Below are 10,847 nucleotides of genomic sequence, written 5' to 3'. Positions count from 1 at the left end.
CTATACTTTTCTTAGTCCGTAATTAAGCCTCGCTTGTTTTTTTTGTCTACCTTTGTCACACTACCTCGTTAACACCCTTGTAAGGCTTGTATTGTTCTTTGTGTCAGTTTCGCTGGTATTGTTCAGTTCGCATAGAAGTTTGTTCATGTTGTATGCAAAACCGTTTCTGTAATCCAGAGAGCCGCAAAGATCCTGTAAGTGTCGTGTTTTTCTGAATTCGTTTTCCTTTGGTTTTCTATTTTTACCTCTCTTTGTAATCTCATGTATGTGCACCGTTTTTCCCTTAAGTGAATCGTCAAGTAAAATAGTACGACATCAAAGTGTGCGCAGAGTTGTTAACAAGCAGGGATAGCGGGGTACTGGTAAGAGCACTGGCCTCCTACCAATGTGGCCCTGGTTCAATTTCCAGAGCTTGTTGGTGTCAGATGTGGGTTGAGTATGTTGGTTCTCTTTTTTGATCCGACGGGGGCTTTTCTGTGGGTACTCCGGTTTTCCCCGTCCTTCTCCCCTTCCCCTCTCTTTCCCTCTCCTCTCCTACGATTTGATATGAGTTAATTTGATTTCTGTAGTGTGTTCCCAATTAGGGTTAAAGTTCATCATCATCATCATCATCATCATCATCATCATCCTTATTGTTATTATTATTGACAATGAAAAAAACTTAAGATGCAATCTAAAGGCCTCTATAACCTCTTTATGAGGAAACAATAAGAACTACATGCCTCAATTAAGACACCAAGAACGGCGGCTCCATCTGCATGGCTAAGAGAAGCATCAAGGTTGCTGTATTTGGTGTTGTAGCTAACAAAATGCAACTGCAAAAGTGAAGTAAAATCAAAGAGTGTAGAAGATTGTCACAATTCCTCTACTGAACTTAGTAAAACTAAAACCAGAATCACACCTTTGTCCAACACTCAAATTGTGAGATAAATTTAGTTGTCTCCATGCCTGAAAATCGCGTGCAAACAAACCATAATTGACATTGCACTTACACCTGTTATCTCACTACTTAGCTCAAAAAATGCTTGAATTACGTGACATTTTGCAAACAATACAAACTGATGTTCTAACTACTCAATATGTCTCTTTTAAGTGTAGTCCCATCTACCTATGGCTTATTAACTTTATTATCACGTTGCATAAATTATTGTTTTTATATACGTAATACAAGTATGATTTCTAATAGCGAGAATCCCATAACCCGGAAGTGTCGATCTCTGTCATTTGTCCTTGGCCCATCAGGTTATTGTATTTACGGGTCCCGCCAAATTATGACCAATCAGGTTGGGTCTGATGACCACAACGTCTCTGATTGGTCTACAACCAAGTAACCGAGCGAGGGGTCGCTCGTGCTTGCGTTTATTTCCCGCAAATATCTAACATTAGTATAAATACACCGGTGATTATACAAAATCGCGCGCTCTCATTGGCTCGCTATCTCGGATTATCAGCCGATAATCACCTCGACGGACAAAATGGCTGCCAGTAGTCCTTTTGCCACTGTAAGTGAAGATGATGCCGCGTTGAAATATGTTTTTTTTCTCTTTTTTTAAAATAATCACCTGTGTATTTATACTAAAACAATTATTCGCCTCAGGCTCAGTGATTACAGGTGAATATTCACCTCGACTTCGTCTCGGTGAATATTCACCGATAATCACTTCGCCTTCGGCGAATAGTTAAGTAGTCGTGCTAAAAATAGATAATGACGAAAACTGACGAGGTTTTTTTTGGGAAAATTATGTACATGTTTATGACAAATAATTGCTCGTGGCAGTGACCAACTCGAAAGCTTAACCTACTTAATTTGGTCACTGCGCATATTTTGCTCGTCACAATTTGTGTAATTTGCCTTTTCCCTCTTTTTTTCCTGTTCTTGTAATAATGTATATTTGTAAATACTGCAAAACAATAAAATCTGAATTCTTATGTGATGCAGTAAGTTGCATAGTTAGAGAAGTTTTCAAATGACTGTCGATAGCAATTACGCGCGATTGCAATTGCTACGCTTTGTGATTGGTTAAAAAATCTCGCGCCAGTTTATCAACCTATGAGAATTAAGGAAAACCAAAAGAAATCGCGGCTTGCACGCACGATTTTTCTCGCGCTTTGAGCAAGTTACATCGAATTTCTACTAATTTGGATTGGCTCATGGGCGATCAATTTGAGTCCCAAGGGACTAAAAACTTTTGTCTTGCGCCCCCTGAACTCGCTTCCAAACACATCAACCAGACACTTGGGGGTACGAACTCTGTAGTCTTTGACCAGCATGGCCGCCGGGTGACGAAAGTCCATTGCGCTGGTCGCACTGTGATTTGTCGAAGTAATTACTTTGGTATTTGTTTTTACGACACTCAATTGAAAACCACTCTAAAAAGAGAAACAAATACATAAAAATACAAGAAAAAAAAAAAAAAAAAACGAAAAGGACAAAAACACTTGAAGCTCCTGCTCTCTTTGCCTGTATACAGCGGCCTGTGATTTACCGTTGATAATCGTATTCCATACCACGTGATTTTTCCTGGAATGTGTGGAAAATGATTTGATTGGTTATTACCCATCGATCATTACATCATTGAAACAACGAGTTTTGATTGGCTTTTATTTTTATTTCTCCACACCAACACCGTGAGAACCACCGTGAGAGATTTTCGGATGAGTTCGTGTGTACTTTGAGCACGGTACAAAATATGAATAAAAATCTTTTTGATTATCAAAGAGGTTTTTTCTTTTAAAGAACGAGCGGAATTCTTATCTATGGAGTGTAAAGTGGAAATCGATTCGACGTACATTTGTAGGAATTGTTGTCAGCGCAAAAGAAACGAAAGCGCTCTTCACGAGGTGAATATAGTACTTTTCAAAAGATTGTCCACTCGAAAACGTCTCCCGCTATTCCTTACCAGTCAATGTAATCCCAACGCCTTGCTCGGACCAGCCTAGCCATTCTCAAGTACAATCTACAAAGCGTGATGCCATGGAACATTTGAGATGTGAACACACCGAGGAAAATAACAGCTCATCGGCAACGATCTGTGCTGTTCTGAAGATCAGAGCCGTACCTGGTTGGAAGAATAACAGAAACAATGGACCCTAGGCCTAAAACAAAAGGGCTGCAACTCTATCCTCTAGGGTCCATTGTTTCTGTTATTTGTTCTTTTGTTAAACCTCAAGGGTGGTCTCCAATCAGGTGAGACCTTGTAGGAGCTGCAAGGCTACCGTCTACCTCACTGACCACCATTTTGAGAATTTAGCTCCAACATAATATGAGCCACGCAAATTTTGGTAAGCGTAGATCACTTAATAATGTATGCAAAATCATTCCGGAACACGATTACTAACGGTAAATCATAGACGCTCCTCTCCGACTTTTTTTTTCGGAGAGCGGGCGGCTGTATACAGGCTTCTGCTCTCTTACCTCAGCCGCATACTTTCTTCCGTCTACGGTATGCTCCGATCCTTTGCTATTGTCTTTTCCCCAGTGAAGGTGGAACTGGACTGTCGTGTATGTACCTGTGAGGCCCCCTTTGCTAACATTATAGAATTTCGCATAGGGCAATGATATCTGGATGGAGTGGCCATTGTTTGTGGCAGTAAAGTTATTATTCATTTTCATGTCATAATTGGTGAGGGCGAATTGATCCAAAGCTTTGTCTTGAGTTGCGCCTGTTATATCGATTGGCGATTGCTCCTTTCCTGTTTTACAGATTCCTTCCCAGCTTTCAGGGTCTAGGATCAAAGTTCAAGGATTTTTGGTTTCACTTATGTAAACGTTACCATGGTAAACGTCACGCGTTTCTTTCACACTAAGAGGAAGCTAATGCAGGCGCCACGATGTTAACTCAAGTAAAGCTATGATCCTCGCAGTTATGGACGCACCGGTATCGCGAGGTCACGGGTTCAAATTCCGTTGAAGTCCTGAATTCTTCAGGCTTCTCTACGCAATTGCTAAAATTGCGTCCATAACTGCGAGGATCATACACCTTATTCCAAAATGGCTGCCATGTTAGTATTCTTTTGTTTCCATGCAAATTGGCCCTTATGGCCGCGTTCAAGGTTAAGTATTATTTTGAATTTTACGTTTAAAAGCGAGGCCATAAGGGCCAATTTGCATGGAAACAAAGGAATACTAAAATGGCGGCCATTTTGGAATAAGGTGTGTAGATTTACTCAAATTAATTTATTTTAATTTAACTTAATATTTTCTTTGAGCAGTTAGCGGTGTAGTGGTCTATTTGTTAAGTGACGGGTAAGTTCAGTACATGATTCAATTCATATATCGATCATTCTATGCGTTATGCTAAAAGAGTTACAGGGAAAGGCCACTTATGAGATAATAGCACATTTTCTGTGGCTCATTCCACACTGAATCAATCCCTGGCTAAGAAATTGCATTATCAAATGCATTTAAATTCTTTATAAACACACACTTTTTATAGCGGCCAAACCATTTCATTTATCAGAAATTAAACCAATTTACCTTCATAGTTCCAACGTGACCCTGAAAAAAAAAAAAACACCCTAAATAAATCTCATTTCAAGAGTAATTTTATCAGTGACATACGTGTGAGATTATTGGCATATATTTTTAACGTACTTACTTTTTACATTTTTTGATAGCATGTCTTTTAAAACGAAATTTGTGAATTGTAACCGTATCCTACTCACTACGACCGTTAACAGTGTGATGTTGTAAGTGAAACCGAGGACTATATAAATTATCGCAAAGAACAGCCCAAGGTCTGATCGCCATGACATGCTGCTAGAAATTGAAAAAAACAGGAGACAAAAAAAATGAAATAGACAAGACGCCGGCCTATGAGGGCGTATCCGTGGGATGCACAAACCATTAACACAAATTGTCTAGATACAGTGAACTTCACGAAGGGTAAACTTCGGAAAATGGCGCGAGATTACCAGAAGGATAAATCTGTATTTTAAGTAGAAGCTATTTGTTGTAAAAAGAGAAATAAATGTTGTCTCTTATTATTAATGCTACTAAATTTGCAAATGCAAACAACCAAGCCCTATAAGGGGTTATCAGGATACGGGATATTTAGGCAAAAAATTATAGGGATACGGGATATTTGGGGGAGGGGTGGGGAATTGACGAGATACGGGATATTTAAAAAAATAGGCATGCATTGTGTGCGTGCCGTAGTGCAGTAACTTTGTTTTCCAGGATATTCAAGTTGTCTTTGCGTAATATGTAGCTCTAATAGCTATTGTTTTGGTATCGTAAATCATTATAGTGCCATGGTAGATGTCTTTGCATAATACCCCCTGAGAAGACATGTGGTTCAGTAAAATACTAAACCCAGAAAGATTGAAGAAAATACAGGGAAATCAAGAAACATTGGCATCAAGGCTGACATGTTGATCATTTTGAAGTTCCCTTACAACTTGTTTTTCACCACAAGTTTAAGCGTGTACTCTGAGCTTCTGACACTGAGCTTTCCAATTCAAAAATTTACTGAAGTTAAGCCCTGTCAGTCGGGGTTGCGAACTAAGCAAGGTACAGATTTCGTCAGCCTGATTTATGCAAAACAAATGTTGACGGAAAAGTAAATAAATATTGATATACAGTTTTTAAGAAGAGTAGAAGGAAGCTTTTAGGAAGTGTCAATCGAGAACAAATTGCCATCAGCAACAAAATTTGCGATATGAAAACATTATAAATTTTGTGCCGCGAATACAACAGTCAAGTTACCATCATCAATTTTCCTATCGTACTTATGGTTGTACAAAGAGAGGCATCGATTTTAGCAGCCGCCTGTGATTAACTAACCTTGCGTGTTACTAACAACTCACGAAACTAAGGATACATCTGTGAAAAAATGACGGCAAGACACCGGATTTTTGTTAGGTTGTTTTTTTTTCTTTCAAGTGTTATAAAGTTTGGCAAGATATGTGCGAGTTCCTCAAAAAGATCTCAACCGTTGGCAGTCAGTGCTAGTCTAAGTGTCAACTAAAGTTAAACCCCTTCGAATGCTAATACTTGGATGGGGGACCGCTTCGAAGTCCCCGTGACGGCGATTTCATTTTAAATTTGTTTAGCCGTTGAATGCTATTTTCTTATTTTCTTTCTACGTCAGAACGACTGACCAAACTGGTTCGCAAGAAACAGATCGATTGGAGTATTCGTTCCATGCAAAATAATGTTCACAGTGAAACACACAAGAACGAAGCAAGATCTAGAAATAAGATAGAAAATGCTCCTTCCCTCTAAAGCTTGCCGTTCTCAAAGAAAGAGCATCTTCCACTTTATAAAATACTTTCAGATGTGAGGTCTTCTACCGTGTCAATCATCGCGGGCGGAAAGGATTCCAAACTAAATGATTGCTCTCGTCGCCGAGCGGTCTAACGCCCGTTCAGAATGCAAAAAGCTGGGAAAAGTGTAGGTGTTCTAATCTAGCCAAGGGAGTTTGGAAATACTGAGGGACGTAAAATTGGATTCACCCGATCGGAGCATAATTCAATATCCATGGGGTATGCACATCTCTGGCCATCAACCAAAAAAAAATAAACAAGGGCACCAAACGAGCAAATTAAGCCAAAAGCCTTTGAGAGACATTTCTAGGTTCCTTGTAATATATACTGTCCAGAGAGATGTTTTATCACCTAGAATACGATACAAATTTGATCTGTTCGGATATCTTGGCTGAAAATTGAAGTGTCCGAAAATTTTAGGGAATGAGATCTTCATTTCACAAATTGCTACAATTGTAGCTGAACGTTACCTTCCAGGGAACCATTTGCTCTCCGAAAATGCAAGGTGACCTTTTTAAACGCCAAAAACATCCGTGCGGAAACGCAAGGGACTATTTTTCCCTGGTTCCGAATCTTTTAGGTGATGTTTTAGTAAAGAAATCTATAGTTGTTCGCAAAGTAAAACCGAAATTCTTAGGATAGTTTGGCTCTCCAGAACACATATTTCACCGAAGATTATCGTTGGGTGCCCCTGAAAAAAAAAGACACTCGACTGGTTTTAAGACATGGTATGCTTACGGCATCCAACGTAATAAAAGAATAAACATAACACTGTGTACATACCGACGCTGAAAGGAAGCGATGCCCAGCAAACACAAACGAGAATTACAAAGACAGAACGATTCATTTCACTCTGGTCCTATTGGAAAAACCAAGCAAGAATGATCCTTTACAAGCAATGTTTGTGAGACGCTACAACTGCGTAAACTTATTAGATACATGTAGCTTGAATGACGCAATGTCAAGGGTGTTTTGTCTTTTCAGGAAAAAACTTTAATTTAATGCGGGTTTATATACGTGGTGAAATGATCTTGAAATCTGTAGGTGGACATGTCAATAATTATCATCCACGCCAAATATTTGCTAATTTTGGCAATTTTTGTTTGCAAGTTTGAGCCCATTTTTGGTTACAGAAAACACTGAATTGCTAAGAAAACTATGCTATCGTAATTCGTTTTTCCCACCTTCCTTCATGCCACCTTCCTTTAAATCACTCGTTACTTTAATAATTTTGCGATTTCTTCAAGTCGCTGGTTATGGAAAATGTGAGTCCACGTTCGAAGAATAAAATTGGTAAGAACGTTGTGGATATTTAGAGAGAAAATTGAGAATTCATCGTCAGGTGCTCTCGTTAATTCTCCACATGACGTCAAGTTTTGATCAGTTTTACGTTGCTGTCAAGACGAGAACGGCAAAGAAATGTATCGAAATGTATCAAAATGTAAAACGGACGTGCAGAGCGTGCAGAACTATTGTTTTAGCTATTTAGACCTATTGTTTTGTGGGCTTCCATAGCCGTCGTTGTCGTGAGTAAGTTCCTTAATGCCGCTTTTAGGTCGACTGAGAAGCTTGCGTGCACGAGTAGAAAAACAAGAGGTCGTTGCATGAGAGTGGTGTTCAAGCTAACGTATTCTCCTGTTGGCAATAATACGTGGCGTAGAGATTTTGTAATAAAAGAGAGGTTTAATCACTAACAAAGTCCAGGTTCACTTTAACCGCTTTTCCAGAAAGATGAAACTTTTCTTCTAAATTTCGTTTTAAACTAACACTGACAATTGAATAGAGATAAACACTTACGAGACTAACCGAAATAAAAGAAATCAATTTATTGACATGATACTGGAGATCAATTGGCAAAGGGCAATTAATTTAAGGGAATAACACAAACAGCGGTGATAAACATTGAATTCCAACGCATTTTTATAAAACTTGCCGTTTCATATGGTAGTCAACACACATTTTCAAAAGTGACCGTTACAATTTTTGAAAACTATATATATATATTAGGGGTCTGGAACCTAGACTGAGAAAAATGATCTGCAGCAATACGTGTCTAGACATAATGAGGAGTAAATAGCTAAAACAGCAATAACTTCTCACTACTAATATTGACATTAAGGGAAGGCTTAATCTCTTGAATGAACAAAGTCTCTTTAATTTTTGCAGTGACGCTAAAATGTCAAAGTGATCCCATTTAATGTCGTGGCCAGTGGTTTTCACAATGATCAGCAGTAGCTGATGAATGGTCACTTTTAGCTAGGGCCTTGAAATGTTCTGTTTTTCTGTCATGGAGTCTTCGTTTTGTTTTACCAATGTACAATTCATCACAATTCCAGCAGGCAGCTTTATAGATGACCTTGCACCTCTGAGATCGGTTCAAGCGATCCGTGTATGGAAAAAAGAATTTGATGCGGCCTGTATTTTGGAATATGATCTTGAGATTGACGAGAGAGTAGAAATTGTATACGCAGGATTTCAGACGTTTCGTGACTTGGTTACTAGCTTGAACAGGGTTATTTGATTTGTTTTTATTTTTGTTCAATACATCGTTAATGTTGAACGTGATAACACCTTGAGGGTAACCATTTTGCAACAGGCCGCTAATAAAGTTTCTTTAGAAGGCTTGAAACCAGTATTTTCCTCTCTGTATGCTGTTTTCAAGGAGCAGAGTGCTATGTTTGCTTTAATGCGCCTGTCTTTAAGCTGTTGCTCAAAAAGTGAGCTTAGGTTTCTGCTTGCCTAAGCGTAAGAGTTGCCTTTTCTTTTAAGTTTGGCTCCTTGTACTTTTCAGTTGTGTGATTTTTGATCTGTCACGTACAAGGAACGGGGCCTGCCCAGAACAAGCATCAAATGTTAAAAGGCGTTGATAGGCCTAAACGACTTCCTTGTACGTGGTCTGGTTTCCGTTGCCTTGAGTAAATGTGAATGAATGCCTCATTTAGGCGGTTCCTGTAGGAATCATTTAGCAATGGTTTTTGCCCTGTGAGGCTTTACATTTGGATCTCTTTACTGCTGTGTGATATTTTTTCTTCCAAGAAAATAGTTCGTCTCGATAATAATGCTTTAGTTTCTTGGCGTTGATCTTCTCAGCAGTAATGTGAATGTGACCTTATTGCCTCACGCTTTTGGGCCAGTTTAATTCTAGACTCCACCGATATGTTGTCGTCTTAAATGCCTCGACAAAGGAGCGACTTACAGAAATCGACATCAAATATCAAAAAAACATCGACGAGAACGAAATAACTTCAGAAGTTCAAGGAAGATAGGGACTGACCATGGCCACAAACTATAACACGTCTAAAAAGATTGATTTCTTTTTATTGTTATAATTCTGCGCTTACTTCAAGTTGCTCGGCATGGAAAATGTGAGTCCACGTTCAAATAATAAAATTGTGGATATTTAGAGAGAAAATTGAGAAGTCATCGTCAGGTGCGCTCGTTATTTCTCCACATAACGTAAAATTTGATCAGTTTGACATTGTTGTCAAGACGAAAACGGCAAAGAATGTATCAAAATGTAAAACGGACGTGCAGAGCGTGCAGAAAAATTGTTTTAGCTATTTAGACCTATTGTTTTGTGGGGTCCTCGTAGCCGTCGTCTTTGTCCTTGCATTTTAGGTCGACTGAGAAGCTTGCGTGCACGAGTAGAAAAAACAAGAGGTCTTTGAGAGTGGTATTCTCCTGTTGGCAATAATACGTGGCCTAAAGATTTTGTAATAAAAGAGAGGTTTACTCACTAACAAAGTCGAGGTTGCCTTTGACCGCTCTTCCAGAAAGATGATTCGTTTCTTCGAGAATTTCGTTTTAAACTAACACTGACAATTACATGGATATAACCACGTACGAAACTAACAGAAATAAGAGAAATCAATTGATTGACAGGGCAAAGGGCTATTACGATTTAAGGAAATTGCACTTGGTTTGGAATTCTGCTCTCAGTGGTGCAAAATTTGTTGGCTTTATTCGGGGCGTCATTTTCGTTTTTCAAAGTCAATTAGCGTGTCATTTAAAAAAATGAGAGAGGAGTGTAGATATTTTATCAATTTATTTAGTAAATAAACCCCTTCTGGCGGCTGGTATGCGGCTGATAATGTCCGCGGCCATACGAGGAATGGATACATACATACATACATAATCTTTATTTAACGTGGGAGAAACCCTTAGCTATAGCTATTTTGCAGGTTTTCCACAAATTAATATTAAGAAAGAAAGAAATATGTACATAAATGTAAGAATATAAAATATCATGCATCTTAAGTTACAAGACTTAAGTAATTAAAATTAAAATTCAATATTCCTCACTTGTTTATTAAATTCTAGACCTCCAGCTTTTAAACGCAATTTATTCGGAACACTGTTCCATTGTATTGCGGCGAAATATCTGAAGGAATTTAAGCCATGCTTTGTGGTATTTACTTTTGGCAGTGATAGCATATTATTGCCCCTTAAATCGTATTTATTATTTCTCATTTTAACGAGTTCCTTAATGCATGTGGGGGCGGTGCCCTGAAAACCTGGACACGACGATTTTCCAACGTGGTTCCTAAACCTGTTCGCTGTAGCAGTTCATGATAAGCTGA

General features: G+C 38.7%; 1 protein-coding gene across 1 annotated transcript in view; it reads right to left on the bottom strand.

The window, feature by feature from the left end:
• The window catches only part of LOC137975964 (carbonic anhydrase 2-like), a 15,496-nt gene extending 5,352 nt beyond the window's left edge, over positions 1-10,144 (bottom strand). Inside the window, exons 1-5 of the mRNA XM_068823188.1 lie at positions 10,005-10,144; positions 7,051-7,126; positions 4,478-4,498; positions 3,416-3,726; positions 723-815 (exon numbers count right to left, since the gene is read on the bottom strand). Of these exons, the coding sequence (XP_068679289.1) occupies positions 723-815; positions 3,416-3,726; positions 4,478-4,498; positions 7,051-7,114 (489 nt within the window). The 5' untranslated portion in view covers positions 7,115-7,126; positions 10,005-10,144. The remainder of the gene's footprint in view (positions 1-722; positions 816-3,415; positions 3,727-4,477; positions 4,499-7,050; positions 7,127-10,004) is intronic.
• Positions 10,145-10,847: the final 703 nt, after the last annotated feature.

This window comes from Montipora foliosa, chromosome 11 (assembly GCF_036669935.1).
Source record: "Montipora foliosa isolate CH-2021 chromosome 11, ASM3666993v2, whole genome shotgun sequence".
Taxonomy (NCBI): domain Eukaryota; kingdom Metazoa; phylum Cnidaria; class Anthozoa; order Scleractinia; family Acroporidae; genus Montipora; species Montipora foliosa.
This window is presented reverse-complemented; position numbering and strand designations above follow the sequence as displayed.